The sequence below is a fragment of the Anser anser genome (genome assembly GCF_964211835.1).
Source record: "Anser anser genome assembly, chromosome: 11".
Taxonomy (NCBI): domain Eukaryota; kingdom Metazoa; phylum Chordata; class Aves; order Anseriformes; family Anatidae; genus Anser; species Anser anser.
Window position 1 is genome coordinate 20745765 of NC_139732.1, and position 25741 is coordinate 20771505.

General features: G+C 41.0%; 2 protein-coding genes across 6 annotated transcripts in view; one reads left to right on the plus strand and one right to left on the minus strand.

Annotated features, from left to right (window-relative positions):
• The window catches only part of ATP2C2 (ATPase secretory pathway Ca2+ transporting 2), a 24578-nt gene extending 18092 nt beyond the window's left edge, over positions 1-6486 (plus strand). For both annotated transcript variants that reach the window (XM_083851532.1, XM_083851533.1), the window contains exons 18-27: positions 1085-1255; positions 1860-1957; positions 2043-2093; positions 2584-2750; positions 3428-3496; positions 3579-3695; positions 4359-4506; positions 4723-4818; positions 5151-5292; positions 5987-6486. In XM_083851532.1, the coding sequence (XP_083707658.1) occupies positions 1085-1255; positions 1860-1957; positions 2043-2093; positions 2584-2750; positions 3428-3496; positions 3579-3695; positions 4359-4506; positions 4723-4818; positions 5151-5292; positions 5987-6099 (1172 nt within the window). In that variant the 3' untranslated portion in view covers positions 6100-6486. The remainder of the gene's footprint in view (positions 1-1084; positions 1256-1859; positions 1958-2042; positions 2094-2583; positions 2751-3427; positions 3497-3578; positions 3696-4358; positions 4507-4722; positions 4819-5150; positions 5293-5986) is intronic.
• Positions 6415-20462, minus strand: MEAK7 (MTOR associated protein, eak-7 homolog). 4 transcript variants are annotated; one of them, XM_083851534.1, is made up of 9 exons: positions 20364-20462; positions 19850-19945; positions 18530-18706; positions 15618-15848; positions 14863-15007; positions 13756-14196; positions 12343-12461; positions 10928-11107; positions 6415-9706 (listed from the first exon to the last, which is right to left on the minus strand). In XM_083851534.1, the coding sequence occupies exons 3-9, from the start codon at positions 18695-18697 to the stop codon at positions 9584-9586; spliced, it is 1407 nt and encodes a 468-aa protein (XP_083707660.1). In that variant the 5' UTR covers positions 18698-18706; positions 19850-19945; positions 20364-20462; the 3' UTR covers positions 6415-9583. The 4 variants fall into 4 exon arrangements, with proteins under 4 accessions (XP_083707660.1, XP_083707661.1, XP_083707663.1 ...); XM_083851535.1 differs by having other exon boundaries at positions 20329-20364; XM_083851537.1 differs by lacking the exon at positions 20364-20462 and adding an exon at positions 20242-20262.
• Between the last annotated feature and the right edge of the window lie 5279 nt (positions 20463-25741).

The window sequence follows — 25741 nt, forward strand, 5'->3', positions numbered from 1 at the left end:
TGTCTGGGATACAGTCTGAATGTGCTATTGAAAAGCTTCACGCTGAACCTGATCTAATCGCTGCTCTGCCAAGTTTTGCTTTTAAAGCAACAAAAAGCAACTTTGAAAGGGGATCAGAGCATGGATTTGAGCACTGAGACTTTCATTTGAAGTGTGGTTCAGTTCTTTATTAGGACCAAATTTAACAATCTCCTTTTGATCCTGACTTCATGTCAGTGCACAGCCTACAGAAGTTTTATAACTGTGCCATTTCCTTCATCGCTAGAAACATCATTTCAGAAATGTCTTAGATTTTCACACAATAACAAAGACACCATCTCCTGTGCATGTCCCCAGGATGGGAGTAGATGAGAACAAGTCTTGGGAACCAGGTCTGGAAGACGGTATAGTTAATGTACATATTCTCCAGTCCTATGTCTTGCAGTTAGTAACTCATGTACGGAGCTTGCTTTACAATATCTGACTCATCTGATGTTGTGAATGGCAAATCACCTTTAAAAGAAAAGCGATTAGCTAAGGCAGCTGCTGCGAGCTTGTGATTCAGTCATCAAAGCAACACTGGCATGAACCCCTGGCAAAATATCCTTGAGTTATTCAAGACCAATTGAATGATACAGCTAGGCACCAGGAACAGAAAAAAAATGTTCAGAGCCTTGCTGTTTACACAATGGAAGTTTTGCTGGTTTAACTGAATTTCCTTCTTACAGTTTAGATTTAGTTAAAAATTGTTTTCACAGGAGCACTGTTGTTTAGCATAGCAGTTTAATAGTGTCTGCTCTGATGTTGCACTGTCCCATTTTAGTACACCTGCACTTAGGCAAGACTTGGTGGACATTAAATTAGACAGAAATAAATCCTAAGGGAAACTTGTGAAACAGAAATTCTCTGATTCTCATAAACCGGTACTATTTGAGAACAGCAAACTTTTGTGTCCATACAAGAATATCTGACTATCTGGCTTTAATGACTTTTTCAGATGGAAAACTGGAAAGTTAAAATCGCCTCTAAATGTTCATTTTAATGCATGGAAATTAATTATAAATAATTTACTTTTGTCTTCTTTTTTTTCTCCCTCTTTTTCTAGTACTCGCTTTGGCTTCAGGGCCAGAACTTGGCAAGCTAACCTTTTTAGGTCTGGTTGGAATAATCGATCCCCCCAGGGCTGGAGTGAGAGAAGCTGTTCAAGTCCTTTTTGAGTCTGGTGTATCAGTAAAGATGATAACTGGAGATGCCCTGGAAACTGCTGTGGCTATAGGTAGCAAACCTAGTTTCTTTCTTGTGGGTCTGTATTCTGTCTGTCAGATCAATCAAATGTTTTGTTATGCTACCTAACTATAATCGGCTTTATTGTTCTTCTTGTTTGTGCTATATAGGTTTTAAATGTCACAGAGTTCTTGACTTTTCCATTTAACCAAGTCATATTAAATGCAGTAATAAAGCAGCTATGAACTATGGGCCAAATTCCCATTACTTAATTCTGCTATTTTAGAGGCAGAAGTGTAATATCCTTAAACGAGACAAATGGCATTGCTGGGATTATAGACTCTGCTAATGTTCTAAGTGTGAGCAACTCTGCATTTTTGCATTTTGCCTTTAGAAATTCACTGCGCAAGCAGCAGAGAAGAGAGGGCTGGATTTAGTGTCAGCTCCAGTTCTGGGTATTGCATTGCATCCATAACAGCAGTTGAGTAAGGACAGGGTGACCGGCCCAGCTCAGAGCCAGAGCTGTGTGTCCTCCCAGGTGCTCCAGATTCAGAAGTATTTTCTTGTAAATTCTTCAGTTGCTGCCCGTTCTTCAAGTCAGGAAATAGTTGGCTTTTTCCAGAGCTGATGATCTTATTTTGGTATCTTCTTTGCAGGACAGAATATTGGTCTCTGCAATGGGAAACTGAAAGCCATGTCTGGGGAAGAGCTGGACCAACTGGCAGAGGCAGAGCTCTCATCCACTGTCAAAAATGTAATGGTTTTGAATATAACAACTAGGCTTGGTTCCATTTCCTGTAGCACCCATCTCATACAATAATGTATTTTTTGTTTTTCAGGTTTCAATTTTCTTCAGAACGAGTCCAAAGCACAAACTAAAAATCATAAAGGTACTAAAAGCCTCTCGAATCCATTATAGGCCTCACAAAAACAAGGTGTAGGGGGGCCTCAGGAGTTCTGTAAGCCACCTGGTCTTCCAAGGCACAATCAGCTCAAACGAAAAGACCATAAAACCCAAGCTAGAGCATTGGCACCGTTTACAACAAAGTCGTTAGTGTTTCTCCTGCAGACCTGGCCTGGGTCACTCGAGAGATGCTAATAGTATGATGCTTGATAGTAACAAGCACTGTATCAAGAGGACTTTGGTCTCCTCTTTCATCTTCTGCTGGAATTGTGAGACACTGGATACTCTTGATAACCCAGTCTCTTAATTTTAAGTCCCGAGTTTGGTTGTGTGCTCTATACAGTCCATATAGATGTGGCTTGCTGATGTCTACCCTCACAACTGTGCTGCAGTTCTGTTAAGTGCCAATCCTGTGACTGCCAACAGGACTTCATCTTCTCCTGGCTTCAAAGTCCCCCATCTCTCCTCCACCACAGGCTTTGCAGAGGGCTGGTGCTGTTGTGTCAATGACAGGAGATGGTGTTAACGATGCTGTGGCCCTTAAATCTGCCGATATTGGGATTGCAATGGGGCAAGCGGGTACAGATGTCAGCAAAGAGGCTGCCAACATGATCCTTGTGGACGATGACTTCTCAACAATAATGTAGGTTCAGAGACTTTCAGTATCTGCTTTCTTACTTCAGATGCTTTCTGGCTATCCATTGCAATCAGGCTGTTATGTGACTAGCTCTGGAAAAATCCAAGATGCAGGATGTGTAAGTCAGCTGGCAGTAAGTGGAGATTGATTCCTCAGCGTGGGCCTGGCTCACTTTCAGTTGTACGCACTGCATTGGCTTTTTTTGTTTCAGGTGGTGGTGACAAAGCTACCTTTCATCTGAAAGCCCTGGTTTCTTGTTGCTGTAGCAATAGAGAATCCCCAGTTACTGTAGCTGACTGGAGATTTAAAAGCTCCTGGACGTCTGGGTAGATCATAACTTGTGCTCTATGCCTCATGCGGGAAGCTCATAGGAAAACTGTATAATTTGCGATGCTTTGCTGGTTCATAACGGGCACGGTAGGCAGAGTAGAGTGAGGATATAATAGGTCACATGCCTGCTTTATGAATCAAAACCTGGCCCTATGAACCAGTATTTTCAGATTGATTAATGCTGATAAAGTCATTTTAACTAAGATTCATTGTTCACCTCTTCCTAAGCCGGGGTATGAATTTCAACCAAGGTAAGTGCGAGAGAAGATAACTTGTCTTCAAGGTGTTACAGGGAGCTCAGCATAGAATAGTATTAGTCTTAGTTATTTAATAAATTCTCCTCTCCCTTCCAGGAATGCAATAGAAGAGGGAAAAGGAATATTTTACAACATAAAAAATTTTGTGCGGTTCCAGCTGAGCACGTAAGTTCTTGTTTGCTTCAATTGCAGTGGAAGCACCTCTTGGGCGAGGCCATGCAAACAAACGATCTTCTGTGCATTGCAGGAGCATTTCAGCATTGAGCCTAATTACTCTGTCAACAGTGCTCAACTTACCCAATCCACTCAACGCTATGCAGATCTTATGGATCAACATCATCATGGACGGGCCCCCAGCCCAAAGGTATAGAAGACTCAAATGAGCAAAATATTCTTGCTTTTAATATGTATGAATTTGCCTTAGGAACACAAGCTGCTATGAGTTCTTATCAATGTGCCAATTGCTTGATAGTTATGTAACAGAAGTTGCACTTTTGTTCCCTTCTGGTCCCTCCTAAAGCACTTCAGCTGTATTCAAGGTTTTACATGTTCTTGTTTTGGGGTTTAACCAGCTAACTGTTCCACATTTTCAGTGTGAACAGTCTTCTATCTGGAGTGCATCACCTGCTATCACCCTGCAGGTCTGACCAGCAAGGAAATTCTGCATACATACAGGTGTATATGCCCAAAATCACAGGATGCAAGAAACTCACCCATCTGCTGATTACAACTACTCCATCACAGAAGGGATGTTAGCCAAAATTTCACACCTAGCTCTCCCTCTAGGATGGGATTACTGGTATGATGCACTACGGTAGTCTAATATCACTGTAGCAGCTCATTTTGCAAAAGAGACCTTCATCATAGGTCTCCCAGACAAATTTGGGGCTTTATGTAACCCTGCCAGAATACTGGCATCTCTCACGCTTTATTTCAAAGAATTTAATTTTCCAGATCCGTCCTATCAGCAGTACCATTTCAGGAAAATGCACGTTAACTAAACACGGCACTCTTCTATTCGAGGTAGCTTGGGAGTTGAACCTGTCGACAAGGATACTATCAAACAGCCCCCCCGCTGTATTACGGATACTATACTCAGCAAATCATTGATCCTGAAAATCTTCATGTCAGCTGTAATTATCATCAGTGGAACCCTCTTTGTCTTCTGGAAGGAGGTGAGGAAAATCTTCAATCATATCTTATTTTCATCAGGGTGGAGAACAAAGTGAAGGGCAATTTCTGAAGGAACTACGTGGGAACTTTCTGAAATATCCAGTGGGGAAGGATTAGGAAGGGCAGCGTTAGGAAGCCAGGGATCATTAAAGGGAATATTTAGTTCATCTATTGCATTGACCTATTTTTGTAAGGCTTAACTTTGCATGTGCTTTCAGAATCCAGAAAGTGGCATAACTCCCCGAACCACCACAATGACGTTCACGTGTTTTGTGTTTTTTGACCTCTTCAATGCCCTGACATGCCGCTCTCAGGTGAGATCATTGTGTCAGCAGTAATTTCTTGTCTAAAAACAGTAACTAAACACTATATAAACACTAGAATACAAACATTTTGCATAGGAAGTTTTTGTTGTTTGTTTTACAGTCATTTAAACAGTGTGATTTTTATCATCTTTATAAAGTTATTCATCATTGTTCAACTACAACTACTGTTTCAACTATCTAGTTCTGCCCCAGTTAGCATTCATGTAACTTCAGTTTTCCAAAGAGTAATAGAGCTTACGTGCAAAGAAACAGCCTGATATTCAAGTACCAACAGGAGACTGGGAAATGCTATGTTTCTTTTTATCTTTTCCTTTTTCTAGACAAAGCTGATATTTGAAATAGGCTTTTTTCGAAACCGCATGTTCTTGTATTCTGTGCTTGGGTCGTTCTTGGGACAGCTGGCTGTTATATACGTCCCTCCATTACAAAAGATCTTCCAGACAGAGAATTTAGGAGTCCTAGGTAAGTTATAATTTTTTTTTTTTTATATAAGCTACTTTAAAAAGCAGTTGAAACTGCCAAGTTGCTATGTGATAGCTCCCATGAGATTGCTGGTAGGGGAAATCAATCAACAGTTCATATACCTATATGCATACACGTAGCTATACAAAAATGCTAGTATTTAATGATATCCCAAGGTAGGTTTAGAATTTTGATTTACTGCACATAAATGCATGTAAATGCAGACAGGCTAAGATTTTCCATGAGTTCTGTATGATAATCTTTCTTTAAACACATCTATCTATGATCATTATGCAGTCACTCAATTTAAAAAAAAATAATCAGGGTAAATGTTTACTAGTTTTAAATGCAATGCATATTTTACCATTTAAATCAGTCTAAGCAAACTCTACCATACTATATTGTATCATATCTACACTAGGCATGCTGTTAGAAGCAGGGTTCAATGACTCCAACGAATGTAGATTAATGTAGTCCCTCCATCAAGTGGACTATACCAACTGACTGCATATTCCTTGTCTATTGCAGTCATTTCTCTGATTCAACAGCTACCACAAGCATAGCCAGGCCATACCTCTACGTAGTTACACCAGCACAAATACCTACTGCAGGAGGCCCCTTAATTAGGGATCCCTGCCCAGCCCAAAATCCAGCTGTCCACTGTGTTCACCTCTGCTCTGTTTCCTCTCGGCAGACCTGCTGTTTCTTACCGGACTGGCTTCCTCCGTTTTCATCGTGTCCGAGTTGGTCAAACTCTGTGAAAAACACTGCTGCCAACCAAAGCACACAAAGGAGTGTCATAACTGATGCAGACTTCCTCTAAAGACGTACTCGGATTGGAGCTGTGATGCTGGGTAACTCAAACGCACCATTTTCTGATGATGCACGTCTTTTCTGAAGATACCCAAGTAAATCTGTACTGACAGTTCTTCCTGCTCCAGTGCGTTCCTTCTGCACACTGTACCTAAGCTGTTTGAGCTGTCTACAGAACCCTCTGGACTGGCTCGTGTTTTAAACCAAGATCAGGTATATTTTTATAACGTTGCTCTGTATGCCAAGAATGCTGTGATAGCCCCCAAACAAAATAAGGCAATTTCACGCCTGTACAGAAATATCTACTGTGCATAAATTGAATTTTTATTTATTTAAATCACAATGATTTTTATTAATAAAAATCTATGTTTTAAAACATTACATTCACGTATCTGAACAAGACTCTTGATTGAGACCCATCCTTTTATTTTAAATTAGATTAATGGAAAAGAACTGCCTTCATGAGCACTTCTTTTCCTATAGGCAATCTACAATGTTTCTAGAGTCCGTGATACCTAGCTTTGCTTTAACAGACTCTCAAGGAACCTGGCATGAGATTTCAAATGAACCGTAGAGATCTGAAGTGCTAGCACTCCCGTCAGCCTTTGCTGAAAACCAGTCATTTTTTACTCCGACTGGTCACATAGGGGCAAAAGTAGACGGTTGATCTGCTGCACGGTGGCAGACAGAATTAATGGGGAAGGGATTCACTCTCACAAGCACACGAGAATGAAGATGACTTGCATACTTGCAGGAATATTAAGCTTTGCAGTTGGATCAACAGCTGCATAAAAGTGAGTGAGAGATGTTTAGATCATAGCTAAACTCACTGCTGACAGCCACTTTCTGGACATTTGTTGGTGCAGGAACATGAAGCACAGATTGCTTAATCATTAGGTTCTGGGGGGTGGGGGAGAGAAAAAAAATAAAAGTTGTCTCTCTTCCAAGCCAATCTTGAATAATGCCATCTGCTGCTTGGATCAGGAGTTTCCTACTAAATAGTGCTTCACTGACATCTGCTACAATTACCAGAGTGTCAGTTTCCTTCTTGCCCTAGCGTAACACCTTCACTTTAAAGTGAAGATAAGAGTCTCCGATACAAACTTGTCATAAAACACAATTTCAGAGGTCAAAATGCTATGCCAGTCTTCACAAGATGATATTTAAACAGGATTATACTTTTGATTCATAGTCTAGAAAGAACCAGCTAGACTGTCACTTACTTTAAATCAAAGAAAACCCAGCCACTGTAATACTTTTGGTGTAGAGTAGGCTTTGTGCAATTCACCCTCCCCAGTTACTGCTTGCAAAGATGTCTTCTTGCTGTATTTTTTTTTTTTTAAATATCCTTGCAAATGGTTTCAGTCCTCAAGGAAAAGTGTCTGCCTCGTTACTGGACAAAAAGAAAGGTTAGCAGTTTGCTTAACACGTAATTGCAGAAGTTCAACTGTCTCATTTCTACATGCCATCCACTTCAGCAGTATTTAGTAAGCTTAGCCATTGCCTAAGACAAAGAATACTTCTGAGGCTTATGGTGGGAGTCTGACAATACCATGTTAAAACAAAGCCAGCATTGCCACACTTGCAGAAAGCATCATGTACTTAGTAGCTGCCTATACAGTATTTTCTACTGTATGCTATTTAAGATTCTTATAAAAGTACAGAAGGAAGATTACAGAAAGGATTAGTGTAACTCTTCCAAGGCTTACTTTTTTTTTTCCTTCCCTAACTGCTACAAACTTGGGAAACTATCTTGTTTATTTACTTAGCCACAACATAAAAGCAGTAAGCTCAGGCCTTTCACAGCATATATGCTCTGATCATTAGTGCAAGCAGCACGTTAAATGCTAAGCTGAGTTCCAGAACGTGTGGCTGCAGAGATTTCTTCATGTTCTCCTCTCAAGGCTGAATTCATATTGTTTAAGTACAATAACAACAAAAGTGGGATCTATATTAAGGCACAAGAACAGATTATTCAGAATATTCAAAAGTGGTTCCCTGTGAAAAGCATCAGAGGGGGTAAAGACCACATACAAGAAAATGTTAACGGAAAGCATTTGAAGGAGGGCCGTATGATCAGGAATTGTAGCAATACTACAGACTTACAGCATATGTTTTACTCTACGATGCATGGAAATCAAACTTTTTCTATGACAAACTCATGCTAGTACAAAGAGGAACTGACACAGTCCTTTTACATAGGAAGAGAAAGGCTGACCATCACACATACTTATAACCAAACACAATTTGCTGAGCTAGAAATGACAGTCCCTGATAGAAATTAGGGTTATTTTTGACAAGTTAATTACAGAGAGAATTAGCAAGGTCAAACTAAAAAGCATGTGAATAGATTTAAGTAGAAAAAGCCCTGAGTGGAGAGTTCACAAAACTGGTCTTGGCTGGTGAACAGCCAACAAAACAGAGGAAAAAAAACCAACCTGCTAGTTACGTTTTGCACTTTTTTTCATAATACAGTGACAATTATGTGGAAATAAAGTGTGCAGCAGTCTTCAGAGAAAAAGGCATAAGCCTGATTTTTAAAATTTTATTTATTTACAAGCTATCTGCAGATACTAGTCCCAATTACCTGTGGATGCTTCTTCCTTAATCCTTTTTACAGCCTCATCTTTTTCTCCAGTCTCAAGCAAATCTACTAAAGAAGGCAGCTCCCCTTGAGAATTTCTGCTTGAGGTATGTTTGTTCTGGGAGCACAGGGTTGGCCCATTCTTAGAATAAATATGTCTCAATGACTCCAATGGCTTTGTTCTCCTAAGTTTAAAAAACAATAGGCAAATTTCTCCAGAAACATATTAAGTGAGCTTTACTTAACTGTAGTGTATTACCATAAAACTCAATGCCGTATACTTAGCATCCTGCACCTTACAGCCCATAGAGTCACTTGCTTAAAATCTGACTTAGAAAAAACTGAGATTCACTGCTTTAATTGCAGCAATGCAAATTAACAGCATTCTTCGTATGGAATCATGAGGACTATTCTATGTTTGCCGATGTAAGATACAATTACAATTTGGAAGCTTCACCACCTAATTTCATTGCATGCAAATAAATACGTGTAGTCTAGGTGTAAGAGGCTTAATCAAAGTATTAGCTAGTCTTTATGTAAATACACATTAATTCTCTAAGTCAATAAGCAGTACTGTCAATAAGATATTCTTTGGTTTTTAAACTCTATATGCAGGCAGGATCTATCAGAAATGCTAGTAAGTTCACATTCAGCTAGAACTTAATCATTAGATATCTTTTAAATACCTAGTTATTTTTTCTGTCTTCCCCAGGCTAAACCCTTCAGGCAGGATAATTTACTGGACCTAAATGTTACATAAGTACGAGACTTATGCTTAGTCCCAGATAATTAGGTAAATGTAAGGAAAAAAAACAAAAGAGGAAGAACATTCTGTCCAAAGAACATGAAAATTCAGGAGCAAAAAAAAGGGGGTTTCATGTTACTGTGAATCTTTTAGTTGTCTTCGTCATCTTCAATGGGTTCTCGTAAACCTTCGCTCTGCCGACTTTTTCCAGTCATTTCTAATAATGCCTGGGCCTCGGGATCCACATCCAAGATACTCTTCTTCCCTTTTGTCTGTAAAGCAAAATAAAATAAAGTCATTTCACAATGTCATTATGAATGAATCAGTATTAGGCTAAAAGGAGGAGACATACTCAACAATCCACAAGTAACGTGGTTTTGCAAGCTCGTCACAATGACGGATGCATGCTTTCCATGTAAGGCATTTAAGATTCACTGGGATACATCCACTGTCTTTAATTGCTGCAGATACACAAGACAGTCATAAAATTTTCCTAAGAGGACAGTGAATTGTTTCACGTATGTTCAGGTTACAAGTCAGCCAGAACATACTGGTTAACCCAACCACAATTTCAAGTGTAGCTGTCAGCTTTTTGCAAAAAACGGAGATTCGAGTACAATTTAACAGTTCCTGTAAACAATTTGTTCTGTTTCTACTTAGAGCTATGTGTCCAGTGAACAGAGTACATTAATTTAGTATTAAAAGAAATAAAGATTAAAAACAAAGAAAACAAGCAACTGTGCAAAGCAGACAGTTTAATAAGTTAAATTGCAGAGACAGAGGAGACAGGAAAGGTCTCCTACTCATTCCCAGGAATAAACCAGGTGCAGAAAGACCAACAATAATCTATTCACAAACTATTTAAGCAAAAAGCTCTTTGTATCCTTGCTGAAACCAGGTTTCCTAGGCACTTCAAATATTACTGTTCTATACAGAGTATCAGCTGTTTAAATGCAGGTCTTGCCATTTTTTTATTAGTCTTCCATCAGATAAGGAAGTGCTGGGATTGGAGCTGCAAGGATTATAAACGGCTAATCTGTTGTAAAACAACAATAAATTACAACTTACTGATAAAGGAATATTTTGGAGCTCTCAGTTCTCTTCCTGAGCTATGGATTAGACTTTATTCATGCGCTTCTAGTGCTTTGTTTCTGTTTTACAAATACTGGGTTTTACTGAACCCCTCCAAGGAGGTTCCTCCTTGAGACCACTCCTCGATATCAGAAAGGCATTTTGAAATTGAGAGTAAAGTATTGCTCTTCAATCACCTCATGGCTCCTGATGTTTTTTCATGTTGGAATTCTCAAAAATTCCACTACCGTTTTACGATTTTCTTGCTACAAAATATACTGCACCTCAAAGTGAGTTAAAGAAAACATTATTCATTATGGTAAAGAGAAAGCGCTTGTGAGAAAACCAAAACTAAGTTTTTCCTTCGCGTCTCCCATGCCAATCAGGAATCAGTTTCACAGGTTTCAGTTTTATTCACCAACCTCTGTACTTTCAGGCAAGTCTCCCACTGCCCAAACTTCCAGGGCATCCAGTGTAAAATTCTCTTTAGCTGACAGCTGAGGGCTATTGTAGGTGGTACATCGGGGTTTGGCTTTACTGTGTCCTTTCCCGTAGTCACTGTCTATCCAGAGGCCGAAGTAATCGTGTTGTCCACCCATACCCTGTGAACCAAAGCAGCACACTAAACACTTGCTACACACGTACAATACAGTGGACAAGTTACGAAACCTAGAGTATAAATTGCCAGTTTTAGTATCTATGCCATGCTTCTGTGGGTAGGTGAAAAAGGATATTCTGAGTGAACCTCAGCTCCTGTACACAAATCCAATATTCCCACAGACAAACCAGAGTTTACTTGAGTGCTACTGCCTTCCCTGTACGTTTTACAGAGTCACAGCTGAACTGCTTGCAGATACTGAATTTGGCACCAGAAATTTAGCTCCCTGGCTTTCACTTATGGACTGACAGTTCCATTTCAAATAGGGCAGAAGCATTGGGTTTAGCTGCCTGTTTTCTGTTTAGAAAACCATCCACAGAAATGGATAACGTAATTCAATGTTGTTTTCTTCAGAGCAAATTTACCTGAGACTGCTACGATTCCCAAAGTTACAGGCACATAGCACAACGAATCTGTAAAGCACTGCTCAAAACAGATGGTGTGCTGTTGTTCTGTAGAAAATCTGCATCTGGAGAGCTCATTCATGGGCTTGAGTAAAGGGAGCTTCTGCCACTGGAACCACACAACAGCAGCAGCCTACCTAGAACTCTCATACTCTAATTCTGTTGGGCTTTCTCAGTCTTCAGTAATTTAAAAAGCAGTTGCTGTGGCATTGAGAACAGCCAGTAGAAGGCTATTCTATTACTTAGATCAGCCAGCTTATGCTGCTTCAATGATGTGGATACACGCTGCCAGAAAAACAGGAATCAAGCACTGTTTTCTTCCAGAAAACAGGAATCAAGGACTCCTAGAAGGGCGTGTGTGATCATCAAACTTGGTAAAATAAATGTGTTCCCATAGTCTTCATAACCCTAACCTGCATAAAGCCCACCTACTTAGACCAGACATGAATAAATTCTATCTTAGTTGATTTGGTACTTCAGAATACGTATCAACTACAAAAAAAAGTAAGAACTCTATTAGTACCCTAAGCAGTTCTCCATCATTATCCATAGTTCACACATTGCACTGATGCTTAATGCTAAAAAAATAAATAAATAAGAATCCTCCTGGTAAAACTGTGAGACGAATAGCATAGAGAAAGGATGAAAACACCCTCAGAGAAAAAAAACGAGAAACAAATCTGCTGAAAGATGTAACGAGAGAAAAAAAAAAAAACAACATCTGCAAACATCAGCCATTAATCCAATTTCCAAATTGTCATTTCTTAGTACTTACTAGTCCATTTGGCATTGTTTGTTGGCTATGGTTCAAATACATGTAGTGGTCGTTGTATCCTGTGTATGTATATACAGCGAGAGAGGGGGAAACAGAGAACAGAAAGCATCTATTGTCACCTGCAAACAGAAAAAAGCATGTGAGGTCAGACAAGTGGCCAGACAGTAGCTTGCTAACAAATAGGATAGGAAAAAGGTATTGAAGAAATGCAGCTGAATAAATGAAAGCAGCTGCAATCTCAGAAAGCCAATATCTATGTCTAATCAAGATTTAGACCTATTGTTTACTGTCAGTTAACTCTGTGCAGGGTCACAGAAATCAATGGGATTATGTGGCTGTGACCAAGGGCGGTCAGAGGCATGACTAGTACATTACATTACTAAGCAAGGGTACACCTATCACAGGCTTGCATCGTGTCATCTAAAACTGGCCAACCGCTGGACCTGTACAAACTGGTATGAGTGCAGACACCCTTAGTTCTGACTGTATATACAGATATACAGATCAGTTTGGGGTCAATGAATTTAGAGTACAGCTTTCATTATGCCCAGTTTTGCACTCAGAAAGCCTGTGGCGTGTAGAATAGCACTGCATGTGTTATTCTGTCAGGAAAAAACAGAAGGAAAATGTTGTGTAACCGACTTAATAGTGTATTAACTGAGGGGGGTGGTAATTATCATATATTACTTAAGTATAGCAATTGAGTTTTTTAATGTATCAAAAGCAAGGATTCCCAGAATGATAGATTATCTATCCAAAGTCCATCTTTTTTCTTTTTTCCCAGAAAGATGTATTTCCAGAAAGAAAAGTTATTTCCATAGAGTTACAAGAAGCCCGTCTCCCCCCTCCTGAGTTTTCAAGGGAATAAAATGTTTGTTCTGTACAGCGGAACTTTTCGCTGTTGGATTTTTAAAGGGAAGCAAGGGCAGAGAGAGCTAGTGTGCAAATGGTAACGGAAGGCTTAGCTGCCGTTGCCATCTGCTGGACAAACATTGCCATCTGCTGGACATGTTATTTAAACTGTACTTCCTTGTTTATACTGTATTTCATTCATTTTTCACTTCACTTTCACCTATGGAGCTACAGGAGTTGATAGCTTTCCCTGAAAAGGAAACCATGATCAATAAGTCCTGCAATTTTAAGTCTTACCAAATGACAGACAAACTATAAACATTCATCAGCAATATGCCTGACCGAGCACAAGGGCAAAGTAACTTGGTATGTTTTATACATGCTTCCAAAATGAGTACAGTTTTGCTGCAGGAAAATACACTTGAAGCCATGGAAATACTGGGTGTTATGAAAGTAAAATGACAGCATCCATTAAGCAGACAGGATTCTTGTACCTGCACAGAACACACAATGTTTACCAGAATACTGAGATATTAACAGAAAAAGAAAAGTGAGTTTTACCTTGAAACTGTGGTTTCACTTCCCAGGAGTGAGATGCAAACCCACCAAAGATATAGCCATCTAAGTCCCTTAAGATCACTATGCAGGGACCTTTGTTCACTATATGCCCGCATAACTGTGAAAAGCTTTCTCCGTGAAGTCTGGAAGAAAACAAAAGCCGCCACTTGTGCTGTAGCTCTGCTGGCAAATGGGAGTTGATGTATATGATGGATGGGATGTCAAAGAGACTGACAAGTCCTCTTCCTTTGATGCCTTTGCAGCCTGGGACCAAGTTGACTATTTCTTTGGTTTGGTCTGGGAGAGAGTGCAGAACATGGAGGCCTTGCCTGATAACAACACTGAGAAAAGTTGAGATGTGTGGAACTCGGTACACCCAATCCTCAATGACACTTTGATCAAAATTCATCTCCATTAGCTGAGGACCCACAGGTTTTGCCCCATCTAAATAACGAGATACATGGAACAGCAGTAAGCCTCCTAGCCTGCACCTTCTTTCAGGAAAATAATCAGTTGATTTAAGTGCAAAAAAGATACTCCATTATTTAGGCATGAAAACACAAACAAAAGGAGATGGAGATAGTAAATTGTCAGCTACATTAAAGAGATGCATGCACAGAGCTGAGAAACGTTGGACTGTGACACCCATTCACTGAGCTGTCATGATTAAGAAATGTGGACTCATGGTTACAACATGTGAGGTTTTTTTTTCGTTTGGTTTTTGTTTTTGTTTTTTACAAAACAGCCATATCTATAATTACGACAGTACAAAGGTAAATCTAGGCTTTCCAAAAGGACATACCATCGTAAACATCTGCAGATGCATCAAAACAGTTGTCACCTGCAAGTCAGGTATTTGTAAAACAGACATGTTCCATGGTAAAGTTTTGCATGTCCACTTGAATTGGGACTTCCAATCAAAGCACTCCTGAACTTACAGGAGAAAGACAGTAAAAGCAGAACAATCAAAATTCCCAAGTTGTTCTCAAAGCACTAGGAACAGGTCTCATCATTTAAACTCAAAGAAAATACGACCCAAAGAACAAAGTTCTTTTGGTGATTATGCAAGCCCTCTGCCATTCTGGAATACAATACATCAGTGCTGCTTACCTGCAAGCTTCAGTTCTGACAGCAGCTGAGAAGCCAGAGCCTTTATTCCACCTGCAGAATCCCTCGTGTTCTCCAAATTCCAACCTTTCAGTTCCTTCCTGTAGCTCAGTACATGGACCACAGACATGATCAGATCCTCTGTGAACTTGAAAGATTAAAACATCAACATTTTGTCATTTCTTAAATAAAACTGCCAAAGACTTTCAAAGACTTTCAGAGAACAAAGGCAAGTAGTACTGGTGTTGTAATTCCAACGATAGAAACATCTCTTCTCATGAAGAGTCAGAAATAGCAGAAGTGCTTTGTCAGTGTCATAGGTCCTGAAAAGGATCCTTTTCCAAGACATTTAGTAAATGTTACTTCACAAATCACTTCTGAAAATACATCACAAAAGACAGGGGGAAGAGGGGATGAAAATTTGCAGTGGTAGGAGCCACTACTGAGTTACAGTTTTCTGAGATCCCACTCTTCCACCTAGTGAGCTACTTAATCCATAAATCTATCCCGTGGCTAAGGCTCTGGAAAGCACTTTGCTCAGTTCCCAGAAACACCAGCCACACCACAGGTTTTGCTGGCTCTAGCCTACACTGTTTGTCCAACAAGTCAGTGGCAGAGAGAGGGGAAAAAAAAAAAAAAACAACTCAGGAATCCCTGTTCTGAATCATCTTCTGCTCTAAGGTTTACCTTCAGATTACCTACCCTAGTCTCTGCTCTTTTACTGCCCCCCAAAACACACATTTAACCTCTCGGTGTACCTCTTGGATTTGCTTGCCCTTCACAGGACCTTCTGTCGTGGAGATCATTCTCATTATTATGGTAATCTTCTCATCTGCATTCCCTTTTAAGAGGTTTGACATAAAAATTACAAACTGCTCCTTAGCAATCTGCTCGCTCAGCTCAGACGATTTCCCAGTCAGGTCAATACTTTTCATTCCATTGTACAACCGAACAGTCATTTGCTCTGGTAACGGTTCTCGCATATACGCCTACAAGCAGAAAAGTAGCAAAGAACATATTTTTAAAACGAAGAATAACTAATATAATTCAGCTAACGTGTGCTGAGATACACTGCTATGAATGAAGGATTCTGTACCAAGTATCTACTAAAAGAAACAGACTTTTGTCAAAGTACTGGTTTTCCAAGAGAAATAAAAATCTCTATTTTTATAGCAAGTCCTTTCCAATTCAATTTAGTTATTTAAATTGACACAATTATTCTACGAATGCTATGGACTTTAAAAACGTACAAACAAAAATCTGCACTGTAAGCTATCAGCAGGATACTAGCAAATGGTTTGTACATGGCAACTCTGTTGTAAAGGTTTACAACTCTGCTAGTCCGATGTTTAAAATTATAATTCTGCTTTTGATAGTGGAACTCACAGACACTTGAAAGCAAAGGGCAAGTAAAGTTTTTCACATAGCTTCAGTTTTGACCTCATGAAAATGCAGGCAAAGTATTTAACCCTAAATGCATGTGTAGCAACAATTGTAGAAAATTTCCCTTGCACAGCAACATCCAGGAGAATCCTGAAACAGAACCGAGATCACCTGAGTTTTATAATGCATCCCTGATGTTGAAATCACAGGGATTGTTCATTTAAGTTGCACGATTGGCCCTTTGAACTGAAGGCTAACTTGTGTACACCACCATACATCACAACACTGCGGAAAGATCTGACTCCGCTTTCAAGAAACATTCACGGCGTTCAAGTTAATTACAGGGTTTAAAAATAAATCATCTAAAATATATCCACACGCTAGGATGTGATTACGCAGCGTCTTCATTGTGCCTAACACGCTGAACACACGACTTGACGCTCACACGCAGAGCCATAGCCCAGTGGGGACTACACCGAAATCAACAGACCTCCACCTGCGTAAAAGCACTCCGGATCAATTCAGTGGAGCTGCTATTACCAATCTACTGCTGGCTCAATCCCACTCCTATCGAAGCCACCAGGAACGTTCCTGTTTGATGTTAATGGTTGTTGCTGTGCATATAGGGTGAGATCCGACGTGCTGAGCTCTACCCTGCTACCATTGACGTCAGCGGTAAAAGTCCCATTGATTTCAGCAGCAGCATTCACAGCTGCAGTCTGACACATTAGCGTGGTTCATATTGAGGGAGGGACCGTCACAGGGGGTACAGCTGTCTTCAAGGGGCTTTCTGAAAGTGCTACATGAGCCTGAAGTAAGCAAGCAGCAGGCAACATCGTTAAAAACGCGCTACACTGAAGGGCTTTTTACTTCACACTGCAGTATTTCCTACCTACTTTGTACCCCCTCCCACCCACCACTTTGCTGCACTATTTTGTTATGCTTATAATTATTCCAGTGAGTAGATTCAGGGGGGAGGACTGTAAAAAAGAGCAGCTTTAGAAGACCTCTAACAAACGCAGATCTCTGATAGTTTAGGATCCTTGTTGTAAATGGCTTCAAGAAAGTACCTAGAGATGCTTGCCGTCTGCTTTCCAAGCTACGTGGTGCAGCCTGCTCTGGTCCAGAAGCCACGCAGCTTCCTTCTAGTAAAGGCTACGCAGAATACATGAGTTTGTTGTTGGAGGCCAGTGAATGTTATCAGGTTATTGCTAGATCAAATCTGCCACACAGCAGTCCAGCTAAGGCATAAGCACAGGTGCCAACAATGCAGGCTCACCATTGCAATAGTCCCTGTGCTAAAGAATTAGGTAGACACCTACGTGCAGTCCTCAAGAAGATTTTAATTTAAGTTGGCAAACAAAAAGGATGGGAAAAGACAAAGGTTCATCAAACATCACATTGAGATAAGGGCAAAGCTAAAAAGAGAACTTCGTCCAGGTCCCAGTCAAGTAACAAACACCAAGGACCATGTTTTTGGAGGTATTAGGATTGAAAGACTGGGCAGCAGCAACACTACTTTCAAACTGCTGATAGCTGATAAACAGCCTGGCTGTAATAAGGCTGAGGCTGGTCTATATGCAGACACATCGCTAAATACCTTAAAATATCCTGCCTCTGCCATGGAGTTCTAATTTGATTCCATTAACTGCGTAGCCTATGTAGAAATGAACTTCAATACTACATTCATTTGGACACTTGATTCCTGTCTAACTGAAGTTATGAACTATTATAACAAATCACTCCTTTTCTTTCTTGATTAGAAAATGAATGCAAAGTTGATCAGAGACTATAATATATGTTAATTAGATAAAATAGGGAGCTGCGGCTTAATCAAGTAAAATTGAATTCTCACTTTTTGATGCAAGTGGAAACATCAAAGACTGTGATGCAATTGAGGGAGAAAGATCTAACCAAATACAAACTGAGCTTGTGAGAGCATCTTGAGAAAACCTGTAAGTAATCCCATGCATTCAAATCCCAGGGGAAGAACAGTCTTCCCACTTTTCTGGTTCTGTAAAAGTATTTTCATACCTCCCGAGTTACTTCGGAATCAAGAAAGAGGCAAATTGATCCAACGGTGCAATTTAAGAGAGAAATACAAACTCAATAGTCATTACTGATGCTAAACTGTAAGAAAACATTAAATATCCATTCTACCTCAAAACAGTAATTATTAAGGCAAACAATACGTTAAAAGTAATTATTGCCACATCTTTAATGCCTTTCTAGAATTATGTTCAGTACATTGCATTTCAGATATATCAAGAATAACATATTTTCTTGCCTGTAGCGCTCCCAGAGTCACAGTTTTCTTTGTAGCTTTTCCATTTTTTGCTGCTGATGAGCCACTTGATCCCGATAAGGTATCGAATACTCCATCAATGTCAGACTGCTCCTCAGGAAGAAATCTGGAAAGGTGGTTCCGATAGGCATTGCTTTCTGCATTTCCCATCTTTCCAACCTGAAGCAAAGGGAAATGGAAAAAAAATGCAAATACTAAAGGCTATTACAATGGTTGCAAAAGACGCACCAAACAGCCTGACATACCAGTGCAAGTTTTAGAAGAGGGGCAAATTACTAGCTTGCTAGGAAACTATTAGAACTACTTTTAAGTCTCCGTGAATATCGAAACTACATAAAGTTGAAGAATAATGTGTGTGAGTAGTAACTGTGCTTTAAAAAGCACATCTCTCTGCTAAGACCACCCTGTCTACCAATTCAAACGTCATTCAGGTCTTATCAAATGGAAAAACCAGTATGATTTAATGATTAAATCAGCTTGTACAAAGTGACCACGAGTCTGTCAGCTGGAATACATCAGTAACATGAAGGGAATAGCCTAATTATGGATTATTTATGACAGATTATGCTACATTTCTAATGCATTAACAGACTGAAGCTAGGTCTGCCAATAATATATGGCACTAAAACAGTATCACTCTGAAAATCACGTGTTTCTACAGACTCAATTCGGCAATCAGTCAAAAAGCTGCTAAGAAATACAGAGTAACCAAAACATTTAGGAGGAAGACTCAAGACCTAACACACAGCTTCATAGGAATTCAATAAATTGTTGGGAGCTGGTATCCAAAGAATTGTGGGGTTTTTTTTGTCTGTTTGGTTTTTTTAATACCTTTAACGTACACCTGTGGTTTCTCCCACTGCCTCAGGATTCACCTGCATTACTAATTTAACACGGGTGTTTTTTAACGCGCTGTCAAGACCACATGCACCAGGTTTCTCCCTGGAGCAGCATGGCACAGACCTAACAGCGCCACAGGGACCTGAAATCCCAGGTTCCGTGACAGACACTGCCGCAAACGGCCTTCCCATCTCCCCAGACTTACATGCTTCTGGGGTGACAACCCCAAAACGGGGAGAAACTGTATAATCTGCCCTTTCGTGTTTTCCTTTCCACAAACTCCGCATTATTTCTGGCACGTCACTTTGGGTTCAGGATTACCACTTCCACACAAACCTTATTTTCTAGGCAAGGCCCTAAAACAGCCCTTCAGAAACATCAGAAGCTCTTTGTTTAGGCTAATCCAACGTGACATTGACTTATAAGCAGCTGTACCTCCGAGTCTGGGTTGGGCTTATTTACCTTAACTGAGTGTTACAGGCCCAAAAGCCTTGCTTCCTGCAAGGAAGATGTCGATCGCGGGATAAACACCAAAAGGTTAATGGAAATGGCAGTAACCTGGAAGAAAAAGCCGTGAGGACATGGTCACTATCAGCAGGGAACTGAGGAGCAGGGCTCCATGCAGGGAGGGCACCGCTCTTGGGAAGGGGGAGACCCAAGGCGAGGAGTTCCTAGCAGGGAGCCAGGCACAAGCCTTGGCGATTTGCAATTTTCTAGCTTTATTATTTCCCCAAAGCCGAGCCCGTCCTTCCCCACCAGATCTGCAAACCCCCAGAAATGGCCCCCATCCCACCTCGGGGGCCGAAGCCGGAGGGAGCGGGAGGCGCCAGCCGCCAGCCCCCCTCTCCCCTTACCCGCAGGGCGCCCTAAGCCGCGGCCTCGCCGCGGGACCCCCCCCCCCCCAGACCCCTCTCCGCCCCCTCCAGGAGAAGCCCCCGGACCTTTACACACACACCACCCCCCCCGCCCCCGGTACCCGACAACCGGCGCCCCCCGGCGCCTGCAGGCTGCCGGGCCGGAGCGGAGCGCGGCGGGGGAATGGCGCCGGGCGGCACCGCCCCTGAGGCGGTGGCGGGGCGGGACCGGGGCTGCTCGTCCCGGAGCGAGAAAGAGGGAGGCGGGCGGTGACAGAGACTGCTCTGGAAAGCCTGGGATGGCTGCTTGGGAGCCCCTGAGACTGGGGCCGGTGTGGGGAAAGGCTCTTCCTGCTGATCGGGGGCTCCCCCGGTTAAGGGGTTCACCCCGGTTAAGGGGCTCTCCCCACTGACCGGGAGCTCTCGGCTCACCTCAGCCGCACAGGCAGTTCGGCCCTAAAGCGCAGCCCAAAAACAATCATAGAATGGCCTGGGTTGGAAGGGACCTCAAAGATCACCCAGTTCCAATCCCCCTGCCATAGGCAGGGATGGCACCCACTAGATCAGGTTGCTCAGGGTCTCATCTAACCTGGTTGTGAACACATCCAGGGATGGGGCTTCCACAACCTCTCTGGGCAACATGTTCCAGTGCCTCACCACCCTCTGAGTGAAAAATTTACTTCCAACCTCTAAATCTCCCCTCTTTTTTAAAAAAAACCATTCCCCCTCATACTGTCAATACCTGATTGAGCAAAGAGTAGTTCTCCATCTTTTTTTATAAGTCTCTTTCAAGTACTGAAAGGTTGCAGTGAGGTCACCCCTGAGCCTTCTCTTCTGTAGGCTGAACAGGCCCAGCTCTCTCAGCCTTTCTTCGTAGGAGAGGTGCTCCGACCCGCTCTAACAGCTCCACATCCTTGTGCTGTATGCAGTACGCCAAGTGGGGGCTCACCAGGGCTGAGTAGAGGGGGAAAGAGTGGTGAAAACGCAGAGGTTTGTGTGTTGTGACTGGGGAAGACCGACTGCCCAGGGCAGTGCTCCTCAGAGAAGGCGAAGGTGCCTTGTCAGGTCGTTTTCAGGGTATACAGTCAGGCAAATTGCCATGGCATTATGGGGAAAATATAAAAAAATTCTCAGTGAATAGGTCAAACTCTTATCTCATGGCTGCCAAAATCACACCAGGCTGGAAAGTAAAGGCCATACTGGGGCTGAGAAGAAAACGCAGGTGGCAGGGACAGCACTTGGGCATCGGCCACCCTTCACTATGAGACAGGAATACTTGAGAAAAAAAAAAATCTAAATGGTTGCAATACTGGTCCCCAAACTCACTTTTTTCAGATCAATAACTGTTTCTTTCCACCTCAGTTATGTTACTTCAGCAGCATTCCCCTTGTCCTTGCAGTCACTGGGTTTGGTTCCTGTAAGAAATACATTGAGGGCTTCACGTTCTCAATAGCCATGCCTCACCCACGGTTTGTCTAGCTGTAGTTTGTTTGCAGCCAGACCTCGACATAAAGCCTCCTTCCAGCCAAGGGGAAGATGTGCACATGCATCTTCCCCCAAATGTAGTGATGGTTGTGTTCCTGCAACCAGACTCTGTGGGACAGGTTAGCAGCTTTGGCCTGTGGCTTGAAATGACAGTTTGATCCGTGTCTTTTCAACAGTTCCTTTATAACATACCAAAGCAAGAAAATAATGTATAACAGTCATGGCAGAGTTCCCATTTTTTTTATTCTTTTGTACCAAGTAAAAGTTCTGATAACATTAACTTCCCCAAATACCCAGTTTTCTTAAATTTTTGTGGTATGCAAAGCTTTATAAAAACATGTAGTGTATTCTTGCTGCCAGTTCGGAGTTAAAAACGCATTGAGCAGCATTCCAAGATGGTCATGGATGAATAAATACCTACTGATTCTGGTGTGCCTTGGTCGTCACTAGAGCCACATAAGGTAACCAGGTTGTGTCAGCGGGATCAAGACATAGCAAGTCAAACCTGAGGAAATGAATAGAAAGTTCATGTAATGTGAGCACAAATTCAGCAGTTAATCGAAACTGCTTGAAGCTTATTTGTCCACACGGTGGCGAAATATGTTAAGAAAGTTAACTGTGTAGCTTACATTGGGTGCTTCAGATGCGTTGAAAATGTGATTCTCAGGTTTATTGGCATATATGTGGGAGTAAAAATTCTTATAATAAATTATTTTAATCTCTTTCCCACGAACTCTGTAAACACAATATGTACCACGAGGACAAAATTCCATTCCTGGTAAAGCTCCTTCCCTGGACTACATAAGCACTTACTAGAAAGTCTGCTGCAATTGTTTGGTTTCTATCAGAATTAATGAATTTCCGACTGATGCCTAAGGAGAAAGGGTAAACATACAGAATAAATAAAAGCAAAATTTTCAAATTCAAGTTAGTTTTTTCTTCTTTTCTTTGACACTTCAGAAGTCTTTTTTTTTTTTTTTCTCCTAAAGGTTGCATTTCATATTGTATCTCTGTCTTTATGATGTATTTTCTTGACTGGAAATACAGGGCTAGAGATTCTAGTCTAACTGACCTTATGCTAAGTCTATTTGTCAGCGTCTCTATGATCTTCACAAACACATGGTAATTTCATGACCTCTCTTGTCTAACTATTGAGCTCTGAACCAGTCAAAGCTACTGAAGGATATCTGGCCTTCCTCAGCTCCAAGCAGCTGCTTTTGCAAAGAAGATGTGTGATGTTTTGCCCTTTTTGCTTAAGTCTTGCCCACGTGTAACAGAGGTGATTCTCGGTTTATTTGCCCTGCCTGACAGTCTAAACTGAGCTTCCTGTAGCTACTGGATGGCACTTGGCCGCTTGCCTGTAGCACTAAGCTGTAATCTACAGCGCAGATGTACTCCTCAAGCCACAGGATACTAGCATTAAATTGCACAAATTATGCTCCTACTGTGGGGGAATTTCCAAGACTAACAATTTCACACACTAACACCTTTTCGTATAATCTTTTAACACCAAGAGTGTATAAAATCAAGCTAGAAATCAGGTTCATAAGTGTAATAGTTTGTAACACTCTTTAAATGACTAGTCACTTCCTCAAATGTATTTTCAGATGCTCTAGTTGAGTTAGTTAGGTTTCTCAAGCCACTTGGTTTCCACCAGTAAGAGAGAGAGAATACACTAAGAAGCCTTTTAAGGACATTCAAGAATATACTGGTATATAAAAAAGTGGAGGAAAGAAGAAACAACAGAATTCTGGAAATGTTTGTTGCTATTTTTATGAACTAGTGATAGATGTGAATTTGTTTGCAGAGTGCAAAAAGCACACCTTCAAAACCCCAAATCCTTTTATTAAAAAAAAAAAAAAAGTGTACTTTAGGCTTGTGTGAAATTATGAAATTACTTTTTTTGGCTTTTATTAGTTTGCCAAGACTATGGCCTTCATTCGCAGTAATTCTAACGGTACTGCTTTTCAGTTTAAGGAAACCACTACAAGATAACAACCTGGAATTTAAACAGTGTGTTGAGCACCCTTGTTTATATCAAGCTCATTTGTCTTACCTAGATTATCTTTTAGCTTCTTTAAAATTATATTTTTCCTACCTTGAGTTAGAACAGAGAGAAGTTTTGCTGTTGATCAGTCGTGTACACATATGTTAAGATCATTACCCTCTGGTGGCAGTGATGCAGAGAATCGTTCTCGTTTGTCATTGACATGGTACATACCTTCCACTGTGGTAACATTTTATTATTATTATTATTATTATTATTATTAAAGTCCAGCACAGAATGGGACCCTACTGTGCCAAAGACTATGCAGAGAAATGTCGATGACTTCTGTTCCAGAGAGCTTATTGTTAGTTGCATTCACATGAAGGAAACACATTCAATACTTCTAACTTCCAATTATTACTCAGCATTTTAGCTACCGTACATTGCAGAAGTCTGGCCTTTGCCAACAAGGTCAAACTTGACCCCTTGAAAACAGTGAATTGAGATTATAAAAATCTTGTTCATGTTTTAGGGCCTACTGATCACAAGAGTCATTGTACTTATTTTTAATGCCATTACACTGTGTTTTCTATTTTGGTTGCAAACGTGATTTTTTTTTTTTTTTTTTTTGCAGACCACCTACAGTAACAGTAAGTGAAATCCTGCAAAAAACGTTGATATTTGATGAAACTTGTTGTAGGCTTAGGCCGCTGGTCATCTTGCAGTGTGACCTCAGCACAAAATTCCTTTGACTTTAAAAGGTATCATCTTAACCCTACCCTCTGATGCCCTTTTATATATGTATTATTCGTCTCTGCGTTTAATTGGCTCCTGTGACAGTCCCAGCCTTGCCGTTCGTTACCTGATTTCTCTTCTGTTTTTTTATGAGATTGCCATATACGGCTAAAAGAAAGACTCTGACTAATCAGAGCTGTGGCGGTAGGTAGTCACAAAGGAAGTTGTGGATTTTGCAACTCTTTGTACTTCCCTTTACAAAAACCTCTGCCTGCTAGTAACCAGCTCCCTTCTATAAAAGGGCAAAAAAAAAAAAAAGGGTGCAGTCAGGAGATTAATCTGATTATGAGTAAAGATAGTAATATGTGGTATCCTAGAAAATGCATTTACAGGTGGGATGAAAGCTTCCTGCCACAGCTCATTAACTGTTGTCACCAAGAGGCAGCCTCTGTGTCTACAGCAAAACTGCAATGCCTAATTTTACTAAATTAAATTGCAGTGTGTGTTGCAAGTATGTAGATCAGAAAGATTACTGGGGACTGTGGACCAGATCCTGACAACCAGAAGAAATGCACAGCCTTAGTCAGGAGACAATATGAAGTTCTCCTGGGCTCCCCTGGCCTTGTCTGGTAACAAACTAGTTTGGTGCTTCTCTTCCTGAGCGTTTCGAAGGCAAAGGCCTTCACATTCCCTGGGTTCATCCAGTGATAAGACTAGCTGATAAACTGCCCTGAACTCCAGCATCTTCTAGTTTTGGAATAATAAAGTTGGCCATTTTAACATGCTTTTAACATGGTTTGATATATAGCACTTACAGCTTATTTCATAGCAAGGCCTGTGGCCCAGGTTGGAGGTTTTAGAAACCATCTTTAAGAAACCATCTGCTATAATCTTCATATAAACTAGAGTAAATTTAACAAGGCAAGTCATCCTTAACAAGAGAAACTTCTACCAGAAATATGCAATCTGTGAATTTGTTCAAGGGCGTTTGTTCTAACGAGGAAGTTTTTCATGGAGACCGACAATTCATAACTTTAACTGCTTCCGTATAGAGAACTTGAGGATGAAAAGCAGAGGATCTGCTTGCTCCTGACGGAAACAGAAGGTCTCACGTCCTCAGAGCACAGCCTGCATGTCGTCTGTTTCAATTGTAACGCACACAACACTACGAGTAGCAGCACTGTGGCCCAGATTTTTGGAAGCGTGTGTGAATATTGATAGTCTCACAGTGTGCTATCACCACTGTGCTCTCGTGGTCAGACTGTTTGGTCTACGGGACCAAAACCCTGGAAG

Coding starts and splice junctions, on each gene's coding strand:
- MEAK7 (XM_083851534.1), bottom strand. CDS start 18,697: ATGGGAAATGCAGAAAGCAATGCCTATCGGAACCACCTTTCCAGATTT. Junction 14,197..14,862: donor GTCAGAACTGAAGCTTGCAG/GTAAGCAGCACT, acceptor CTCGTTATTTAG/ATGGGGCAAAACCTGTGGGT. Junction 12,462..13,755: donor AGTGAAACCACAGTTTCAAG/GTAAAACTCACT, acceptor TTCTGTTTGCAG/GTGACAATAGATGCTTTCTG.